The 21,477-nt window shown below is 51.0% G+C and overlaps 1 protein-coding gene and 1 non-coding gene across 3 annotated transcripts; one reads left to right on the plus strand and one right to left on the minus strand.

Annotated features, from left to right (window-relative positions):
* The first annotated feature begins 1,427 nt into the window (after positions 1-1,427).
* LOC116278985 (U1 spliceosomal RNA) lies at positions 1,428-1,589 on the plus strand. Its single transcript, XR_004188329.1, has one exon. It is a non-coding gene; the product is annotated as a U1 spliceosomal RNA (small nuclear RNA).
* A 1,745-nt stretch (positions 1,590-3,334) lies between these two features.
* CLEC2L (C-type lectin domain family 2 member L) lies at positions 3,335-21,064 on the minus strand. Of its 2 annotated transcripts, XM_072965396.1 has the most exons (6): positions 20,639-21,064; positions 12,131-12,205; positions 9,735-9,901; positions 8,773-8,873; positions 7,308-7,420; positions 3,335-4,303 (listed from the first exon to the last, which is right to left on the minus strand). In XM_072965396.1, exons 1-5 carry the CDS (start codon positions 20,820-20,822, stop codon positions 7,309-7,311), a joined length of 639 nt encoding a protein of 212 aa, XP_072821497.1. In that variant the 5' UTR covers positions 20,823-21,064; the 3' UTR covers positions 3,335-4,303; position 7,308. The 2 variants fall into 2 exon arrangements, with proteins under 2 accessions (XP_072821497.1, XP_072821496.1); XM_072965395.1 differs by lacking the exon at positions 3,335-4,303 and having other exon boundaries at positions 6,764-7,420.
* Positions 21,065-21,477: the final 413 nt, after the last annotated feature.

Genomic DNA, 21,477 nt, shown 5'->3' on the forward strand with positions numbered 1-21,477 from the left:
TGCTTTTATTTCCTTTCCTTTAGGAGATGGATCCAAAAAAAATACAGCTGAGATTTGTGTCAAAGACTGTTCTGCTCCTTTGGCGTTTTTCCTCTAGGAATTTTTTAGTATCCCGTCTTACATGTAGGTTTTTAATTGACCGTAAGTGGCTGGGTTTATTTCTGGGCTCTCTATCCTGTTCCATTGATCTATGTGTCTGTTTTTGTGCTAGTACCAAACTCTTTTGATTACTGTAGCTTTGTAGTATAGTCTGAGGTCAGGGAGCATGATTTCTCTGGCTCTGTTCTTATTTCTCAAGATTGTTTTGGCTATCTGAGTTCTTTTGTGTTTCCATACAAATTTATAAATTATTTGTTCTAGTTCTGTGAAAAATACTGTTGGTATTTTGATAGGGATTGCACTGAATCTGTAGATTGCCTTGGGTAGTGTGGTGATTTTAAGAATATTGATTCTTTATACTAGCAACAAGTGGAATATGACATTTTAAAAAATTATATTAGCATGAAAAAGAAAAATATTTAAGAATATACTTAACAAAATATATACAAAAACTCTACCCTTAAAGCTTGTAAAGTGTTACTGAAATTTTTAAAAACTTATGACAAGATCTACCTACCCTTAGTCATTGATTAGAATAGTCAAATTGTTAAAAAGACAGTTCATTAAATTGATTTATAGATTCAATGCAATCAGAATCCCAACATATTTTTTGTGCATAAAATTGACCAAAAAAACAGAAAAACTTGAGCATTAGAGACCTGTGTGACAATCTCAAACAGCCTTAATTGAAGTGCTAGAAGGAGAGAAAAAAAGAATCAGGCAGGAGAAATATTTAAAGAGACAAAGGTGAGGAATATTCCAAAACTACTGAAAGACCTCAACTTGCAGAAGCAGGAATCTCATGCATCCAGGCATACAGCTAGAAGATATTCCTCACCTTCCATGATTGTCCTGCCCAGTGGACTGTGGACAGAATGTGTGCTGCCTCCAGGTTTGGCCCCTGTATAGCCTAGAGTAAGATGTACTGTGATCACAACAAACCCCAGGTCGCAGAGGCTTTGTCCCTCACTTACAGTCCTCTGTGGATTCAGACGCTCCCCAGGAAACCTGTCCCTCACATACTGACTTAGCATTCCAGGATGCTTTAGTCTTATGAAATCTCCAAATTGAAAAATCATGATTAGTGGGGAGGGAGAATATGGAAAAGTGTGCACTGGTTCTTGGATCTTTCCACCTGGAAATGACACATGTCCCTTTTCCTTGAAAAACTCTGGTGTCACCAGGTACCTACCTTCAAAGACACCAGGAAGTACAATCCTTCCACATACCTAGAAGGATAGTAAAAATTCTTGGTGCATGGCAGCCACATCTACCACATCCCCTAAAACCCATCCTGTGTGAACCTCTGCATTCAGAAGCTCTAGATGACACTCAGCGGGCAGGGGAGATACCATGATCATGAAGGTGGTTTCCCAGGGCGAGGCTTATCCATTGCACTCTGGATGTGCTGACTCCTGTGATTTCCCCAAATGTGGGGAACTCGACTGCATAATTTGTGGTAGTATGGGGCTGCATTCATGCTCTCCACTGATTAAATTAAAAAAAAAAAAAGCCCTGGATGGAGCAAGGCTTCTCCTTGTCACTGATCTGCATTAGTCTGTGATGTGAGTCAGAAAGAGATCTTTGGTAAGCCTGTGAAATGTGTGTTTTATAGAAGCTTGCATACTTTAGCCTACTCAACTTACATCGTAGTTAAACAAGACAATGGTAATAGTTTTTAATTAAGCACTTACTATGGGTTGGGCACTTTTTTTTTAAATTGAAATATAGTCTGTTTACAATGTTGTGTTAATTGCTGGTGTACAGCATAGTGATTCAGTTATACACATATGTATATTCCTTTTCATGTTCTTTTTCATTATAGGCTATTACAAACTATTGAATATGGTTCCCTGTGCTATACAGTGGGATCTTGTTGTTTATCAGTTTTATATATAGTAGTTAGTATCTGCAAATCCCAAACTCCCAATTTATCCCTCCACTGCCCGTCTTTACTACCTAGTAACCATAAGTTTGTTTTCTATTTGTAAGTCTGTTTCTGCTTTATAAATAAGCTTATTTGTGCCATTTTTTAAAAGATTACACATAAAAGTGATATCATATCGTATTTTTCCTTCTTTTTCTGGCTTACTTCACTTAGTATGATGATCTCCATGTCCATCCATATTGCTGCAAGTGGCATTATTTCATTCTTTTTTATGGCTGAGTAGTATTCCATTGTGTAAATGTACCACAACTTCTTCTTTATCCAATCATTTGCCATTGGACATTTCGGTTGTTTCCATGTCTTGGCTATTGTAAGTAGTGCTGCTATAAATATTGGGGTGCACATGTCTTTTTGAATTAGAGTTCCCTCAGGATATATGCCCAGGAATAGGATTGCTGGTGACTCTATTTTTAGTTTTTTGCAGAATCTCCACACTGTTTTCCATAGTGGCTACACGAAACTACATTCCCACCAACAGTATAGGAGGGTTTTCTTTTCTCCACACCCTCTCCAACATTTATTGCTTGTGGACTTTTTAATGATGGCCATTCTGACCTGTGTGAAGTGGTACCTCATTGTCATTTTAATTTGCATTTCTCTGGTTGTTAGTGATATTGAGCATTTCTTCGTGTGCCTATTGTGGACCAGGCACTTTGTGTGTGAAATTGTTTAGCCCAATGCCTGACTCTAATAAGTTCTGAATTAATGTTCATTATTATTATCATTCCAGTTTTGTCTTAGATGTATATGCCTTGCTCAGATGGACTCTGTGCTCTAGACTACCGGACCCTAATGGCCATTGCAAGGTGGTTGAGCATCTTATCTTTTTCTCTAAAACATCTGCAAGTTGTCATACTTTGTGGGCAGCTGGACTGGCAGTGCAGATTTCCAAGATCAGAGACAGCATGGCGTTGAGGAAGGAGCCCTTGAACTAGGAGTCAAGATCAGTTTAGTTCAGTGTACATTTATTGAGCACCTTCAGTATGTACCAGGCGCTAGAGAAACAAAGGAGCATTGAGAGTAGATCCCTGCCCTCTAGGGGCTTACACTTCTGTATGGATGGTGGACAAGTAAACAAATAAACAGAGCATGACATGTGCAGTAATGACTATAAACAAGGAATAGGGGAGCCACAAGACCTGAGTTCTGGCTCTGCCACTGGATGTGTGACCTTGACTCGTTATTCAACCTCTCTGGGCTCATGGACAGTGAGAATGGGGTAATTTCTAATCCCTCAAGTTCTAGCATCTACAATGCTCAAAACCCTGTGAGGTAGGCAGGGCAGACACGAGTTCTACTTCATGGAGGTGAAGCCTGGGGTGAGAGAGGTTTCACACAGCAGCCTGAGCTACAGAACTGCTCGTTGGTAGAAGAGCCAGCCCCAGACTAGACTCGGGCAGGTCTTCGGGGGCAGGCCTACGGAGTGTCCACTTCAGGCTGAGAGGTGGTATCTCTGATGGGCGGGGCAGGCTTTCTGGGTGCCCCCTGTTTGAATGCCAGACTTGCTCCCAGTTTGGAGCTCTTTACCCGCCTCCACCTCCACCCACTCCTGGTGTAAGCCCTCAGCAGACAGTGGGCATCTCTGAAAACCAGGTCGTCTTTCACAGACAGCACAGTGACATTCACATGGTTATCCTGGTGTCTCCGCACAGGACTGTTCCTTAGCCAATCCCAGGCATGATGGAAACGCTCCCTGGGCCTGGCTTCCCCTCACAGCTGGGCTCTGTGTATGATGCAAAGGATGTTTTGCAGACTGAGGCAGCTCTCCCTCAGGCCCCTGTGCTCTGGGCCACACCCACTCAGCCCTCCCAGTATGGGCATGCTTAGCGAATGTGAGTGAGCTCACTTAATTGAAGCAAAACAAATTAAAGAGTTCATCTTTACTGTGCCCCTAAAATCACGCCATGCCCACCAAAGCCAAAAAGACAAGGGCCAACCACTGCTGTCTCCCACCATGGCAAAGAGTTAAGAGATGACACTTGGCGGCAATCTTACTGTCATACACAACGGTTTTTTAGCACATGCCATGTGTGCTACAGAGAGGCTGACAACACACATTCCCTGCTATCCAGGGGCTTGTAATCGGATGGCAAGAGCAATCAGATGATGTGAAAGGATGAGTCACAGATGAAAAGTTTCAACAGACTGGGCCGTGTGAGAGACTCAGTCTTAAGTGCTGGAGGTGTTGGGGAGAGGGAGCGGTCACTGAGGGCTGCCACTGTCCTGGAAGGAGTCCCAGGGAGCCTCAAGCTGGGCCTTGAAGGGAGAGAAGGACAGAAGTCAGTGTCTGCGTTACCCACTCTGGGAAATTCACATGAAAACCATATGAAGAAGGTAAATGTGCCCAGAAAAGTAAATCGCCTGTGGGCACCCCAGTCCTTTCCCAAGGTGACTCCTTCCCTGCCAGGGACACACACAGACACCCTCCCCACCTCCCTCCTCAGAGCTGGCCTCAGTGCCTGGCTGGGCAGGGGACGTGCCTGCCACACAAGTGGCTTCCCATGGGCCCTGTGGGGATGAGCCTGGGTTCAGATCTTGCCTCCACGACCTCCTGGGTACGTGATGTGGAGCCAGACCCTAGACCTCCTGGAGCCTGTTTCCTCAACCCTAAGAATGGACCCATGCTGCCGACCTTGCGGGGTTATGGGAGGATTAGCACACTAGCGAACCCACCAGCACACGAACAAACATTGCCACCCGGGGGGGGGGCCTCCTTAGAAAATCCTCCCTGTCCCTCCGTCTTCACAAGGGACGTCTGCCGGTGGCCTGGGCTGCGCTCTCCCTCCTTCTGCCCACTCCCTGCCAGCTCCAAGGGCCACACCGAGGACAGGGCTGCGGTGTGGGTTCAAAACAACCCAGGGAGCGGCCTCCCGGGCTCCGAGCTAAGCACTCTCAACTCCAGGAGAGTCGCCTCAGAAAGGAAAAATCTCCCAAAGAGGCTGAGGAGTGGGACCGGCCGAGGGGTAGGGGGTCCCTTGGACCCACCTCCCCAACCCCGCCGGCGGCTCAGGAACCAGCGGGAAGCCCCGTCTCAGTGCTGCCGCGTGCGGCCGCCGGGAGCAACTGCACCGGGCGCCACGGCTCCGCCCGCCCACCCTGGCTCCGCCCAAGTGCGAGTGCGCGGGTAGCTGGCTGCTTTATAAACTTTGGCAGGATTTTCAAAGTTTCAGAAGTTTGGAGTGCCAGTGCTTTGTTTTGTTTGGATCTTGTGTTTTCTTCCTCGGTAGGAACCAGATTAAAAAAAAAAAAAAAAAAAACCTCTTAAAACGTTGGTGACCCAGGGTCAGAATTCCTTTAGCTTTGCAGAACCGATTGAGAATTGTCACGCGGTCCCAGGGCAAACCCAGGTTAGGAGAGCTTATCCGCCAGTGTGCTTTGAGATCCTCAGACAGCAGGCTGTGGAAACTCGAATAAGAAGATTCCAACGGCACGGGTTCCCGGCCCCAGCCTGCCCCGTGATGCCCTTCCTCCTACCTGAACCCCCAGGGCTACCTCCTCACGGTCTGGGGACCCTGCCGAGGCACACTTCTGTCACCTGTGGCAGCACTACCTCTCTCGGGGCATTTCTGGGAGATTTAATGAGGTGCCACGGGTAAGCAGTAAGCTAAGGCTTTTGAGACTCCTCATCTTTGAGGGGAAGATGCTGCTGAGAACCACAGGCCTGTATGTGACTGAGAACAGGTGTGGGTGAGAGACTCCCGCTCTCCCCACCCTCACCCAACCCAAGTAGCAGCAGCTGACCACTTGCTCAATCCCCACCCCTCAACACACTTCTGCACAGGGGCTGGAAGGCAGTGGGCTTCTTCCACCCGCCCCCCACAAGCCACCACCACCACCACCACCACACTGAGTCCCCCTTAACTTCTTTACTGCACACCCAGCTTCCCTGCTAGCTTCCCCATAAAGACAAAATATGAAACCACAAAATACCCATGTTTTACTAAGAATCTGCAAAGCATGCAGAACGGTCAACAAAACTATGTTGTCAGTTTTGTCTGCAAACTGACAGTAAAGGGACAGGGCAGAGCAAAGCAGGACCTGCTTTCCCTCTGAGCTATTTCCTGAAAATAGGCCAGGACCCAAATTCACACACGACGCTCCCGGCCAGGCTACCCGTATCTCAATGGGCCGGGGGCTTGCTCTGGGGCTCCACGCCTGTGTGTTGGGGAGGGTGGCACTTGCGGTCCCCACTTCCTCCCCAGGCAGACCGAGGGGGACAGGAAGGGGCCCTAGGACCTGCACAGACTCTTAGCTGACCCATCCTCTTTTCTGTAGCTCATCTGCCTGCTTTCTTCACCCCATCCTCCCTTAAGGCAGAGTAAGCATCCCTCGCCTGTGTTCCAGAACATTCGCATGCTTTCCGAGCTGTTTCCTCTGCTCCCTGTGTGCTCCTTGGGGAATAAAGCTGTTGATCCCCATGCCTGGTGTGGTGTCTGGCACGTGGTAGGTGTGAATAAATGTTTGTCATATTGAGTTGAATAGCAATGAAGGAGCCAGATGGAGCGCACCCCTGAGACATCTAAGAATAACTCAGTGGCCCAGCAACATTCGATGGTGCCCTGAGGCCACAGAACGTGGTTTTGGCCTTGTTTACTACACACCCTGCCTGCCACACGCCTCCACAGCTGGGTATCCACTGTGGCCCCACTAAGACGGGCCCCACTGCCCCTCCCCCAAGCCATGACCCTGGAACAAATGGTAGCCGACTTCTCTGGACACCTGTCATTTCTTTATTCCATCAGTGACCAACCAGCACAGCCGTACCACCACCAGGAGCCTGCCTGAGCCCCCAGGCGAGGCAAGGAGGTGGCTGCAGGGCCCAGGGGAGAGGAGGCTTCTCTGCCTGCCTCCCAGCATCCAGGAGACAAATGACTGGGGAGGGGTCGCGTCTGTGCGGAGATAGCACGGTCTGTGTCAGTCCCCACCCTTCCTCAAAGCACCACGGCCTGATGAGGAAGGAATGTTCCACTGTGGGGCCAGGGAGGGACATGTTGAGGTGACTGAGGGTGGACTCTGAGAGGGGACGTGTGCACACATAAGTGTCTGGGGGACAGGTGCCTACTGTGCTACTGAGCATGTGGGACTTCACTGCTGAGCCACAGGACCTGCCTGGGGCCAAGGAGACTGGGAACCAGGGCTCCAGGGCCTGGAAGAGGGCTCACTGGCAGAGGTCACCCTCCTCATGGCTTCGCCTTGGAGAGGAGCCTGAGGCTGGCAGGTCTCGGAGCCTGGCTAGAGGGCTACCTCTGGCCTGACCCACCTCACGTGTAGGCCATCTTGCTGCACACCCAGGGTCGGGTCATCAGACACTCCGTCGACACCAACCTGGTGGGCTCCACGAAGACACACTCCCCCGGGCCCGCAATGGGGAATCTGTGGCAGGAGAGAAGAGAACAGGCACTCGTGACCTGGCAGACACAGCCCGTCACTGGGCAGCCCCAGGGGCCCTGGAACTTGTCCCTCCCCCTGGAGCTGCCTTCCAGGACAGTTGGCCCCTCCTTTCTAGTGTGCCATCCTGTTGTCTCCTTCCTCTGTGTATCACTCCAGCCACCCTGGACATTCCTGGACGCAGTCTGCCCATCCCCATCATGCTTCCACATCCCGCCAGGCTCAGCCCTAGGAGCCTGGGCCCTGTCCCGGACCACCCTCCACTCACTTCCCTCCCCTCCCCCTCCCCACAGCGCCCTGCCTGCGCCCTCTGTGTCTAGCACAGGAGGAGCTTAGCAGAGATGAGCTGAGTGAAAGTATCCCACAGGTTAGGGGCGGACTTGGCTAACCCCGACGTGTAGCTCCTGGGCTGTGTTGCCCAGGAATCCACTGACATCATTCGTGGACCTGGGTTTGTATGTTGGGGGAGGGAGGTTCTCCCTGCCTAAAATCATCCCTTTGGAATGTCTAGATTTCTTCCTAACCTCAGCTGATCACCTTGACCTGAGCCCCCTGCCTAGTCAGGAGCTGGGCATCAGAGGACTTCAAGAGGCCAGGACCACCTTGGTGTCAGGAAGTGTGGCCCCAAGGCTATGCGTCTCCCTAAGCCTAAACCACACCCCCACACATACCAATACCACCCCCACTGCCATACCTCCTCCCCCACCCCCATGACTGCATGCCGTCACCCCACAAACCAGTCCCCGGCATCGCACACACGCTCACTTCCACACCACTTGCGCCACACAAATAATATCACCACCGCACATGCCACCAACACCCTCAAGAGGGGTTTTCTCTAAAGAGAATGCTCCTGGTGCCCAGGGTCCAGATCCCATTTCCCCCAGAGTCACAATGTTTAGGTGGCACATGGCTGGCCAGAACAGAGGCCCCCTCTCCCACCCTCCCTTGCAGCCAGGTGTGGCCGTGTGGCTAAGTTCTGGCCAACACAGAGGAATGTCCAGCACATCCTTCCCTTTCTCTGAGCCACCCTGAGCTGTGCAGACAGGCTGCTGCATGGACTGGGGAGTCACAAGATGAAAAGAGCCCGGGCCCTTGCCAGCAGCCGGAAGCCCTGATGACTACATGGAGCAAAGCCACCAATCCAGGCTGGACTTGATGGAGGAGAGAGAGTAGTCAAGCCATTGTCGTGAGTGGGTCTCGGTCACACAGCCCTGAACCCGGCGGGGAGAAGCTCTAGCTGGCACCAAACCAAGCTCTCCCTCGGGAGCTGTGTCTGGGAGGCCGCGCCTTCCCCAGTCTATGCTCAGTGGCCAGAAGACGAAGCCTCAGCTCACGTGTCCGGGTCAAACGGGTCCCCATTGACCCAGTGGAACTCGTCCCCAACTCTGCGCAGACCAATCCAGGGCTCCCTCCGTGTGAACTTGAACATGAACTCCTGCACCAGGGAAGGAGAGAAACCTCAGAGTCAGTGCAGTCTCCTGACTGTTCACCCAGCCCCAGACGAACTTCTGCTTGGAAGACTCGCTCCCAAGATGGGTAGACACCAAGAAGGCGATGCCTCAGTGCATCCCAGCAGTGAGGAGCTGGGTTCCAGCTGCCCTGCTCTCAGACTCAGCTGCCTGCGATGGCCTCTAAGGGACCCGGGCTCGGGAGCCTGCCCACTGGGCCTGGAAGCCTGGAACAGGGTTCGTCCTCCCAGCTCAGCGGCCCGGCACGCCAGCATTCCTGACTTTCAGGGATCTGGTACTGCCCGCCTGATGGTTTATCTAGGACACATGTCAGCGCTCAGGCTGGTGGTCCTACCCGCTTACTCCTGGGCCTTTCTCTGCAGAAGAGGGTATCACACCATGTAACAGAGACAGACAGCAGCGACTTTTAGATTATCAGCTATTTTGGATTGCATGAATTGTTACCCTCCAAATCCAAAATGGCCAAGAGACCCATTAATTGTGTTTCTTTCACATTTCTAGTGACATTACTGTTTAGGGTATTAGCTGAGTGATCAGGCCGATTTGGGTGAATAGAGGATGCCAGTGTGATTTCATTTCACAGGTGTGTTCAGAATTTGCAGTGCTCACACTTTACCACACTGGGTTGAGTTCAGCAAACTAGCTGTGGATTGTAGTAGCTGGCCTGGACAATAGCAGTGGAAACAAGAGACCCCTGTGGACCTGCTCAGTTCCTGTGGGGCCTGCCTGTGCACCCCGCCCCAGGCTGGGTTCTGGAAACCTGTCATGGGGGACACCATGTCCCTGGGGCATGGCTCTCCTGAAGGTCCCTGTACCCGCACACTCACCAGCTCCTTCTGGCTCTGGATCACAGCCAGCGCGGCCTCGTGGGTGTGGCAATACTGCCTGCCCGTGTTCCAGTCTCTTGGTTCCTCAGAAAAGAAGTAGCATTTCCGTCCGTAGAGCAGCCAGTCCTCCGGGCAGGGTGCCTCACACTTGATGCAGCCCTTGGAAGCTGCAGGGAAGGCACGGGGCTCAGCATCGCCAGCACAGCGGCCCCCCAAGACTCGCACTACTCCCTCCCCTCGACTTTGGCCAGCCACAGGCTCGGGGGAGCGCCTGTCACAGTTCCTGGCAGGGAAAAGGCTGGTGGCTAAATGAGTAAGGAAGAGGAATTTGGGAGGCTGGCAGGGACACCATCACGAGGGGAAGTGACAGCAGGTGAGCCCATGGGTTAAGCTCTCCTCTCTCTCTCTGAAGTCCTCGAGGCATGGAACCCAAGAAATTCAGCGTGGGAAGGACCTGGAGGCCACGCAGCCTCCCTCCAGCCAGGGTGGGAACCATCCGCCGGCCCGATGGGCCCGCTCTCGTTGGCCACATCCTCATTAGCTAACACCACGACTGCTGGAAAGTTCCTTTTCACTTTTGAGTTCCAACCTGCCTTCCTGTGGCCCAGACCTGTGGGTCCAGCATCTGCCTCTGGAGCTACCTGGATGGAGCAAACCTAGTCTGTCGGCTTGCCCTCCAGATGCTTCTCCATCCTGCCTGGCCCCCTGAGCTGAGCCCACATTACCACTACAACGCTGCCACTAGAACACGCTGGGCCATCAGCTGTGGCCGCCACCAGCTGCGGCCATCCCCAAGCTCCTCCTGGCTGCTGTGAGCTTCCCAGCCTGCAGATCCTCCAATGGGAAGAATCTATGGGTGTGGGCATACATGCCCCTTTTTGGGAAGGAAGCCCAGAACTTCCATCAGATTCTCAAAGGGCCTCCTTGCCAAAAGGAATTCAGCCACAGTCTTCAACTGTTTCCCATAATCTCTTTGCAAGCCAGGTCCCTCCCGTCCAGAACATGTGTAAGTCAGGTTTAAATCCAAATGTAGAATCTTCTATTTATTTCTTCCACAGTCTTCATTCACATTGGCTCATCTGAGTTTTTAAAGATAAATTTTTTTTAGAATAAATTTTAATCTTGAGTTCTTTTCCATCTGTCATATTAAGCACCCCTCTTTGGATTGTACCACCTACAAACCCCATACGCATATTTTTTTGTTTTCATATGAGGGATTGATTAAAATGGAGACTGGGACAGAGCCAAGAACAGGCCCATGGTACTCAAGCCCCCAAGAGACCTGCAGCCACACTGATGCCAGTTAATCAGTGGGGACTCTGGTGTCTCTGCTCACTGAGCTGCAGGTCCACCTGGGAGCACCCACCATGCTTTTCCATGAGGATCTCCGAAAAGACTCGAGCTTTACTGAAATCACCATATGCTATGTTCGCCCGCTGCCCTGTCCTCCCAACCTAGCAAGAGGACAAAGGAAACTGGTTTAATTTGTAATAATTAGTCTAGGTGAATCCAAACTTGCCCCTGTGGTCACCACATTCTTTTCTAAGCGCTTCCAACTCCCTGCTTAGCCTGCACGCCCTGCGGTACAAGTGAGGGTTTGGTGGGAATTGATCTTATCAGTGGATTTTCTTCCCACTTTGAGGTTTTATGGTGCTTCTCAGAGATTAAAGACAGAAGCCCTGAAATCACTTTGCAAACCCCTCAGAACCCATGACACACTTTGACTTGAATTCATTACAAGGAGCCAAAATCTCTGGTCATAGAGCCTCACCTGCCCTAGTAGCAGTTTCGTCCTTTTTCATTCTTCCTTCAACCATGTCAGTCCCATTTGCCACTCTGTGTCTCAGGCCTCTCCCCCTTGGAATGTCCTGTTCTCACTACCTCCTGGTCTCCGGGAAACTATTCATTCTTCACACGTGTTCCCCCTTCTGGGGAGCCCCCAGGCAGTAGCACCTCTATCACTGGACAGGGAGTTGATGTCATATTAAACTTTGAAAGAAATCCCCAGCACTTAGCCCAGGGCCTATCACACAGCTGGACTCAAAAAATGTTTGTTGAATATGATCTTTAAGGCCCTTATCCCCCAAATCATTTCTGGCAAGAAGCGTTGCCTGCCTGACCCACGCCAGGTTTGTTCTAAGTTCTCGAAGCATTTTTGTAATCATACCTAACAGCTCCACTTCTGTTGCATGGCTTAGTAAAAGGGACAGGAATAGTTGATGTGCAACTATATTATTTTAAGCTAAAATCTTATCTAGAACCAACGCCATTTTGTATTTACTTTGTCCCCCCCAGAACTGGTGGTACATCTGGAACCTTTCTTTACCTAGTTAGGCATGCTTTTGACAAGGTGTGGGGAAACTGAATTGCACACATGCTCTGACATCCATGCTCACCCAAGATGCTCATCACCACCAGGATGGCGAACAGAAGCACGGCGATGGCCCCCAGCAGGAGACGCGTGGTGGTGTCTGAGGAGAGAGAAAGGGGCTGAGTACCCGTCCACTCACCCTACCACCAGCCCCAGGTCCTCATAGCGAGGCTATGAGGTTAAAGCACTCTGTGTTTTAACAAGCCGTCCAGGCAGTTCTGACGCTGAGGGCTAAGTTGGGTCGCCATTCTAGAGTACAGGTCTGATTCTGCGATTCCCCTGCTTCAAAACCCTCCCTCCAGGGCTATGCACTTGAACTCCTTCTGTGGCTACTAGAGCTTTCCAACCTTGAATCTCCTGCTGCTTTTCATCCCCATCCCTGGTTTCAGCCAGACAGCCTCCTTCAAGTGACCTGTCCACCCTCACAACCCTGCAGCTGGGTCTTTGCTCCCAAAGTTCTCCTGCTGCACTGGTGCCCTACCCATCCACCCTTTCACGAACGCTTTCCTGACCCTCGCGTCTCCCTTTTACATTTGTATTTAGTTATCATTCTCATTTAAAATTTTAATTTAATAGTTAACAAAGGAACCCTTTTAGACGTCAGATGTAGGGTCTTTGAAAGGTTTTTTTAATTGTAATAAGATATACATAACATAAAAATTGCCATTTTAACCACTTTAAGTGTACAATCAGTGGCATTACTTATATTCACAATGTTGTGCAACCATCCCCACTGTCCACCTGCAAAGCTTTCTCATTACCCCAAAAAGAAATTCTGTACCAATTAAGCATGAACGCCTCATTCCCATCTCCCTCCAGACCGTGGTAACCTCTAATCTACTTAATGTCTGTAAATTTACCTCTTTTAGGTACCTCATGTAAGTGGAATCATACAATACCAGTCCTCTGTGTCTGACTTATTTCACTTTCCATTATGTTCTCAAGGTTCATCCATGTTGGAGCACATGGCAGAATTTCATCCCTTTTTATGGCTGAATAATATTCCATTGTATGGGGTTTGTTTGTTTGTTTGTTTGTTTAAATATATATTTTGTTTATCCATCCATCTGTTTATGGACAGTTGGGCTGTTTCCATTTTTAGGCTCTTGTGAATAATGTCGCTATGAATGTTGACAAACAAATTCCTGTTTTCGATTCTTTTGAGTATATACCTAGGAGTGGAATTGCTGGGCCATATGGTAATTCTATATTTAACTTTTTGAGGAGCCACCAAACTTTTCCACAGCTGCTGCACCATTTTGTATCCTGCCAGCAATGCCAACACACAAGAGTTCTGATTTCTCCATTCAACACTCGTTAGCCTCCATGTTGTTGTTGTTGTTATAGCCATCCTAGTAGGTGAGAATTCCCTTTTTAAAACCAAAGTTACATATGTGCACGGATGAAAGCAGCACCTCCACAGCCCAGTGCTGGTCTGTCCACCGTCACTGACCCACGATAAGTACCAACACTGCGAGGAAGTATCTAGAAACTTTTATAGCAATTCAGCATTGCTGTGACATCCAAGTGCAAGATACTCCTCCTAGTAATTCACCTGTAGTGTACTTCACAACAGACTGGGGAAAAGAAACCTGGTCCTTTATCAAGGATCTGAAAAGCAACAGATCTAAAGTCAAGAAATTCAACCCGACTTCATTAAACAAACCAAAACTGAACAACGAACACTGCCCCTTCCACAGAGGCAACCACTTTCAACTCTTTTAGCTAATTCTCTTGGTATTTGCCTCCAAAGCTTGAAATGCCATGTGTATGTCAGTACTCCTTGGCTTTTCTATTTAAGATGTTCTCTCTTGACTCCCCACAATAATATTGAAGATTTAATTCTCTGCATTCTCCTCCCACCCTGACCACTCACACACTTCCTGCTCTCTCACCATCATGGGTTTGGGTTAGACTGGTAATTTGGTGTTACCGTCCTATGGCAATACGGATGCTGCTCCCAGCACAGCCATGTAGATTATTACAATCTTTATTTCTACACGGCTTCCGGTTTCCCTGTAATTGATCATGGTCTTCTTTTCCCTTTGCTTACACTTCTGTGTACTCATCATTATGTCATCTCCAAAACTCCTTTCAGATGATGAGACAAAGTCAGGATTCTCCTTCACCTCTGTCTCAGTCTGCACAGGCTGCTATGACAAAATACCACAGACTGGGTGGCTTGAACAATAGACAGTTATTCCTCACAGTTTTGGAGGCTGAAAAGCCCACAGTCAAGGTACCAGCAGATTCCCGTCTTGGTGAGGGCCCCCATGACGCGACTGGTGCCCTTAGAAGATAAAGAGACACCAGAGCAGACAGAGGAAGCTCTCTATCCACTATTCTTTGCTTTTATGTTCTATTTTCTGAAGATTTTTTTCCCAACCCTATCCTCCCACTCTCTCTACTGAATCTTTTATTTCTACAATTATTTTTAACTTCTGAGGTTTTTTGGGGTTTGATGCTGCTGTTCTCTGAATACTCCCACTTAAAGCATCCTGTTCTTATTTTACTGATGCAAATTTTTCTCTTCTTCCTCTGAGGGTATTACTGATAGTTTTTAGTTTAGTTTTCTTTTTTGGGGGGGGGCAGGGAATGGGGGGAGAGGCAGACAGAAAGATTAGTCTGTATAGTTTCTCTTTCCTCCAAATTGCTTTTGTTTTTTTTCCTGTTCATTTGTTTTGGTCTCTAGCTCCCATGTCAGACTTTCCTCAGATGTCTGGAGATCCTTGGTCATTAGTACATGATGAAGGCAAAAGGAACAAGAGGGCATTGGCACCTCTGGGACCACAGAGGGGCTTGTTAACTGTGGGGGTCATGGCAGAGTGATCTGGCTGGGCTGGGCTGGTCAAGGCTTTGGGTATGTTGACCTCCTGGGGTCTTTCCTCTTGGGTCAGAGTCCCTGGATATTGCTCTTCTGTTTCCCTCCTGGAGGGTGTAGGCTTGGCCAAGAGAAGAGGCTGGGAGGCCATCCTCCGCATTCAGTACATAAACGTTGCCTTAATTGCTTGCTAGCAAATGTGTTGGTGTCTGGACGCCCTCTCCCTCGAGGGGAGCAGACAGGGGAGAGGCTCACAGGATGGGAAGGGGATCTGGGGTGCTGAAGTCTTCCTAAATAAGTGTTCATCCAGCCCTCGCGATTTCAGCTCCCTCTTCACTCACAGCCATGTGCTGACCAGTGCCCCATCTCTGTGCCGTGGGGGTGCTGTGTGTGACTCAGGCTCTCCTCTGCTTCCAGAACTTTCTCAAGCCAGTGGAGTCAGTGTGGTCATTGACCTCCAGCTCCCAATTTTGTTGCCGGTGTTTTCTCTCCCATTCTTCTTCTCCTTGTGGCCTTTAAAAAAAAATCCCTTTCCTGTTGTATCAGTGAGCTTCAGAAGGCTGCCTGTGGCAAGCACTATGAACCTTCCTTCCCCTTCGTCAAACACCTCTCAGTCCCCTTCTGTAACACTGGCACCGGAACCTCCTGTGCACTGAGGATGAGAACATAGCGTCGTAACCATTTCACCTGGTTCAGACCCCAGCGCTGCCACTTCCGACTGGCAAAGTTACTTATTTCATTTTCCTCATCTTGAAAATGAAGTCATAATCGTATCTGTCTCTTGGAAATTTATGAGAATTCAGCATATGGTGCTTAGAACAGTGCCTGGCATGGTCAGTGCTACTTCAGTGTTAGCAATGACCATTATGGTGGTTGTCAGCCGACAGGCTCCTTTAGGGTAAGGGCTGTGCTTTACTTACCTTAGGGTTCCGTATAACAGGGCTCAGTCACTGCCTTGCCTGTTACAGAGCACCCACTGGTACTGAAAACACAAAGGGAATTTAGCTACACTGAATCACAGTGCCCTTGGCCATGTGGATATCCACCTGCTCCCCAGGAAAGGGGAATCTGGTCATGCATCTCCAGCATCACCAGGACCAAGGACTCTTCACTTTTCTCACAGAGATAACTGCTCTGGACGCTGCCTTCTGGGCAGAGAGAGGACACATAACAGAGCCTGACTCATTGTTCACCATCTGCCCTCCCAGAGGACGGCTGTGGGGCCAGACAACCCAAAACAATGTTGTATTAGTTTCAAAGGTTGATGTAACAAAGCACCAAAAACGAGGTGGCTTAAAACACCAGAAATGTATTGTCTCACAGTTCTGGAGACCAGAAGTCCGCAGTCAAGCTGTCAGCAGCTCTGTGCTCCCTCTGAGACCTGTAGGGGACTCCTTTTCTGCTTTGTCCTCACTCCTCGTGGTGTGCTGGTGATCTGTGGAGTTCCTTGGCTTGCAACTACATCACCCCAGAGACTGCCTTCATCGTCACATCCTTATCCCTGTAACTGTCTTTTCATAAGGACACCAGTCATATTGGATGAGGAGCCTTCCCTACTCCACTAAGCTTCCATCTGAACTAATGACATCAGCAGTGACCATATTTCCAAATAAGGTCACATTCTGAGGTTCCGGAGGGTTGGGACTTCAACATATCTCTTTGCAGGGATACAGTGCAAGCCATAAGAGATGTCTAGCTCAGCGATCCTTCCTTCTATGCAACGGCCCTTATTGGATGGAGTTTGAGGGCCAGTTTATTTATGTTTATAAATGTATGTGCTTTAGTCTAATGTTAGAAGGAACAACTAAAAAAAAGAAATCTGACTCCCAAGTCCAGCCAGCTCTCCCATCACCCTCACACCCACAGCCCAAAAGAGACTCACAGCTGACGTCTCTAAGTCACCAGGGCCAGAACCTGGCAAGCATCCTCTGGACAGTTCAAAACTATCAAATGTAGAGTTTGGTAATTTTAAAATTTTTAACAGGCTTTGCTAAATGCGTGTGTGTGGTTTTGGTCAGGAAGTTGTGGGTTTATGCCCAATCAAGAAACTTTCAACATTAAAAATTCAGAATTGGTGAGCACTGGAAAACCTATATAGCCTGAGGTCTGCAGAATCACTCTGTCCCCTCTGCCGAACCCCCAGGCTGCTTCTCCTCACCTCACCCCCAATGCCAGAAATATACCCATCTAGAATCACCTCCAGTCTTTCCAGAACCCAGGCAGGAACTTGGGTCAGTTTTCCAGCATTCTCCCCCAAAGCCAGGGGTAGAAGGAAAGGTTAGTATTCACAGGGAGAAGCTTGATCAGGAGAACTGTTTGGCTTTCTATTTATAAAGCTAACTGTTCGTTGAAGGAAAGTCTTAAAGACCTGGGCTCAGATCCCAGATTTAGATTTAAAAACTTTTCCACGTCACTTAACCTGCGAAGAGGAAAAACTATCTGCTAGAGGTGGCAGGGCTGTCTGAGGCACGGGGGGAGGAGGGCTCGTGCGTCAGAAGCACAATGTGATGCTCTCCAATTAGCCTCCCCAAGTCCTTGGTCAGCTCAGGACAGAGTGAGAGCGCTCCCGTCACAGGTCTGCGGTGAACCCGATGGGGTTCTACGTGTGAGAAACCAACGTGCGTCCTTGGGCAAGAGCACTTAGCCTCTGAGTCTCAGTTTCCTCGTGTGTAAAACAGATACAAAACAACAAGGTCCTACTGTCTAGCACAGGGAACTATATTCAATATTTTTTAATAACTTATAATGAAAAAAAGACTATGCAAAGGAATATATATATATATATGTATAACTGAAACACTATGCTATACACCAGAAATTAACACAATGTTGTAAACCAACTATACTTCAATAAAAAAGTAATAATAATAAAACAGATACAAAACTCACCAAGCCCCTGCAAGGGTAGACGTGAGGGTTAAAGGAGACAGTGTGCACATAGTAAGTGCTTGATAAACATTCAGCATGTGGTAATAAAGGAGCACAGGCCCCCTGAGGGTTCAGGCTGGCCGAGTCAAGAAGTCTACCATTTCTCTCTAGACAGGTGCTTGGCTAAGCAGGATCTGTAAAACCCCTTGGTCACCAGACCTGACAGACCCCTCATCCCATCATGGGTGTTTCTCAGGGTCTGTGGACTGGGCTTATTATGTGGTCTTCAGCTTGGGGTGGGGAGTGGACTCACAGTAGGCAGACCAGCAGTCAAAGGATTTCAACTGAGCAGTCAGGCACACATGTTTCCCTGGGCACTCCCACGGGGGATGCAGGGCTCTAGGTACTGGGGAAAGGGATCACCTGCATACAGCCCACCCCCGCACCTTTGTGTAACCCTGAGAGGCAGAAATCCTGATATAGCTTAGCAGGTGAGGAAACTGAGGCTCAGACAAGTTCAAAAACCTGCCAGTCCACTTGTAGTGGAAGGATCTTGTTCAGGCTTATCCGACCCCAGATTCTGTGCTCTTTGCAGCTCACCAGGATACCTCAGCCCCTGTTCTATGATTTCTGAAAGAGCAGGGATGTTCCCAGTGCCTAGAGCTGCTCCAGGACAGTGGGCACTCCAGGAATGTTTGTGGAAGGAAAGGAAGAGTGAGAAAATGTGGGAGACCAGCATACGGCAGGACCCTGGAGAGCACCACCCCCTGGTCCAAAAGCTCCCTTCTCCCAAAAGGAGATGTGGCACCCAGGGAACACGCAGGAGACGCTCAGTAGACCTGCGGAGCAGAGGTTCCTGGCAGGGACACAGAGTCCAGATCTTAAAACTCCTGTGGGAAAAGCCCACAGGCCCCAGATACTGAGCCCCTAAGGCATCAAGGGTGGGGCTGCTCCTGGTGGACCCTGGGAATGAGGGTGGGGGCCAGACATGCCCTGAGACACAGAGCCAGGCCCGGACAGGCGAGACAAGGCTGGGCTGCAGGTGGGTGCTAAGCTTAGAGCAGGCTAGTCTCAGCAGGGCCTGGAAGACCCAGTGTCCCGAGAGACCCCCCCCCCCCGGGCCATTTCCTGCCCAGTGTTCGGCTTCTTCTTCAGCCTAGCTCTGCAGGTGGTCAGCCCAGTCATGACTGGGAGTAGGAGGCAGAAGAGGCCAAGGTCGGGGTGGGGGGAAGTAAAACAGGAGCCAGCAAGCCAGAAGGCATTGCAAGAGGCCATACCACTCCTGAAGCACCCTAACTCAGGGGTTAGAGATAGGTTAGGGCAGACCCTGGAGAAATGCTGATGAATGAATGAATGAATGGAGAAATAGGCAAGAGGAGTGAGCAACTTCAAGAAATAATGTGGGCAGGAGGGAAGCAGGCAGTCACAGGCAAGTAGAAGAATGAGCCCAGAGGTGCAGGTGAAAGACAGGGGTTTGTCCACCTTTACTCAGCTCAGCTCTTCCCAGCCCGAAGCTCCTCTGCAACATCTCTTCTACTCTGAGCTCCAACAGCTTCGCCTCCCTCGTCCCATATCACCATCCAGGTGTCCCACTTCCTCTCCAGCATCTGCACAGCCCCTCCTCGGGCCATCCACATCCCCTGAGCCACCAGCCTTGGGGCCAAATGCTGACATGACTGTCCCCACCTCTCCCTCCTCAGCAAGGCACCTGCCCTGGCTGGCATGGGTTACGTCCCTCCCCTGACCACTGCCCCACCTTCCTCACTGACCTGGCCTTGGTCTGACCCCTTTGGGACACCACTACTTTTCCAAGGGCAAACCCACTGTCTCATTCTTTGCTTCAAATCTCTTAACAGCTGCTTCAGACAAAGTCCAAACTCTTTGGCAAGGCCTGGGTGGCCATTCACCATCTGGGTCCTCCAGACTCACCTCACCCCTCCCCCATCCTGGTATTCTGGAGGTCACTTCCCCACAAGAGACAGGCTAGCTCTTGTTCCCTGAACATGTCACTCCTCAAGCCTGATGCAGCCTTCCTTCTCTTTCACACCTCCTAGGAGGTCACCTGCTCCAGGAAGCCCTCCTTTTCTGACATTCCTTCCCAAATGGTGGGGTGATCCAGGTTCTGGGCTTCCTTAGTTAATGCTGTCCAGGTCCTCAGCCCTTGGACACGGGTATCAAGAGTAACAAGAAACCTCCAGAGGACCAGACCTCTCTCTTGATAACTCCAGCACCTTCCACACCACACACCACCAGTGGCCACACAAGTTTAATGAAAGAACTCATGAACTTGAAATCTATTTTCCACCTTGGTTACTGCTCCCTCAGCTAGCCAGGGGTCACTCCCTGAGCCCGTCTGACTAGAAGGGGTAGGTGGGACCCATTACTTGCCAGGAAGAACCTCCAGCAGATTCTCCCTCCCATCACCACCGGGCACCCAACCCCCCACTTCTCACAGGGCACTAGCCCCGCTGCCGGGGACTACAGCTTTTGTCACTTTGCCCAAAGCATTTTCACTGCTACAGATTCAAACCACTATCTCAATGTGCCTATCAGGTGAGTGCCAGACGGTAACTATGCCCCTTCACTCAAGAGGAACCTGAGGCTCAGAGCATGAAACCTGCTCCCAAGGTCAAAGAGTGAGTTAGCTGCAGAGGTAGGGTCGAGGCTGTACAATAAGTGGTCCCTAGTTACATCTTCACCACCCCACAATGGGGCATCGGATTGCCATGACATCAGTCCTCCAGGTTCCAGAGTCGCACTCCCCGCCCTCCCCTCCGGGAGGCCAGCCAAGGTGACTCTGTCCCGCCTCCGGGTCCCCGGGATGGAGGGCCCCTCGGCGCTTACCCTCCAAGGCCGCCTTCCAGCTGGTGCTGCCCTCGTAGCCCGACCCCGATCGCCGCAGCAGCCCCTCGGGACCGCGGCCCTCCGCCTCAGCGGGCGAGCGCGGCCTGGGAGCGGCGGGCGCGGGGCGGGCGGCGGGGGGCGGCGGCGGCCGGGTCCGCGCGGGGGGCTCCCGGGCCGGCTCCATGCCGGGCGCTCCGCCGCGCCGCGCCCGCGCTCCTGTGCCGGGGTGCGGGGCCCAGCCCGACGCGCACTCGGCGCTCCGCGCGCCCTGCGGAGCCCCCAGGCCGGCCTCGGGTGGGCGAGGGCTGCGGCTCGCGCAGGCCGGGGCTGAGCCCGGCTCTCCGCGCCGGACCCGCTGCGCCCGGTGGCCGCCGCCGCCGCCGCCTGGCTCCTTGCGCGCCGCTCCTGCCCCGGCGGAGCTGCAGCCTCCGCGCAGAGCCGGGCTGCGGGGGAGGAGCGCCGGGAGTGCGCGGGAGCCGGGGCAGGGCGGGGGCAGGAGGGAGGAGGCGCCGGGAGCGGGGACGGCCCCGCAGCCCCGGCCCCGCCGGCTTCCCGCCCCCTCGGCAGGAAGCCAGATGCTGCGGAGCGGGGTGCCTGGATCCTGGAGCGGGGGTGGGGGGAGGTGGCGGGGACGGGCCGGGGGGTAGGACCTGTCTTCTAATCCACCTCCACCTGCCAGCCTCCTGCTTGTCCTCTGTTAAAATCGGAATAAAGTTCGTTCAGACCACGCAGTGGGTCTCATGGAAGATGCGGGGCTTTCCTCTGGGCTGCGCTGGAGCCATAGCAGAGGGCTGAGGGCAGTGATTTGGCCCTGACTCTTAACAGAAGTGGAAATGACA

This window comes from Vicugna pacos, chromosome 7, assembly GCF_048564905.1.
Source record: "Vicugna pacos chromosome 7, VicPac4, whole genome shotgun sequence".
Classification (NCBI taxonomy): Eukaryota; Metazoa; Chordata; class Mammalia; order Artiodactyla; family Camelidae; genus Vicugna; species Vicugna pacos.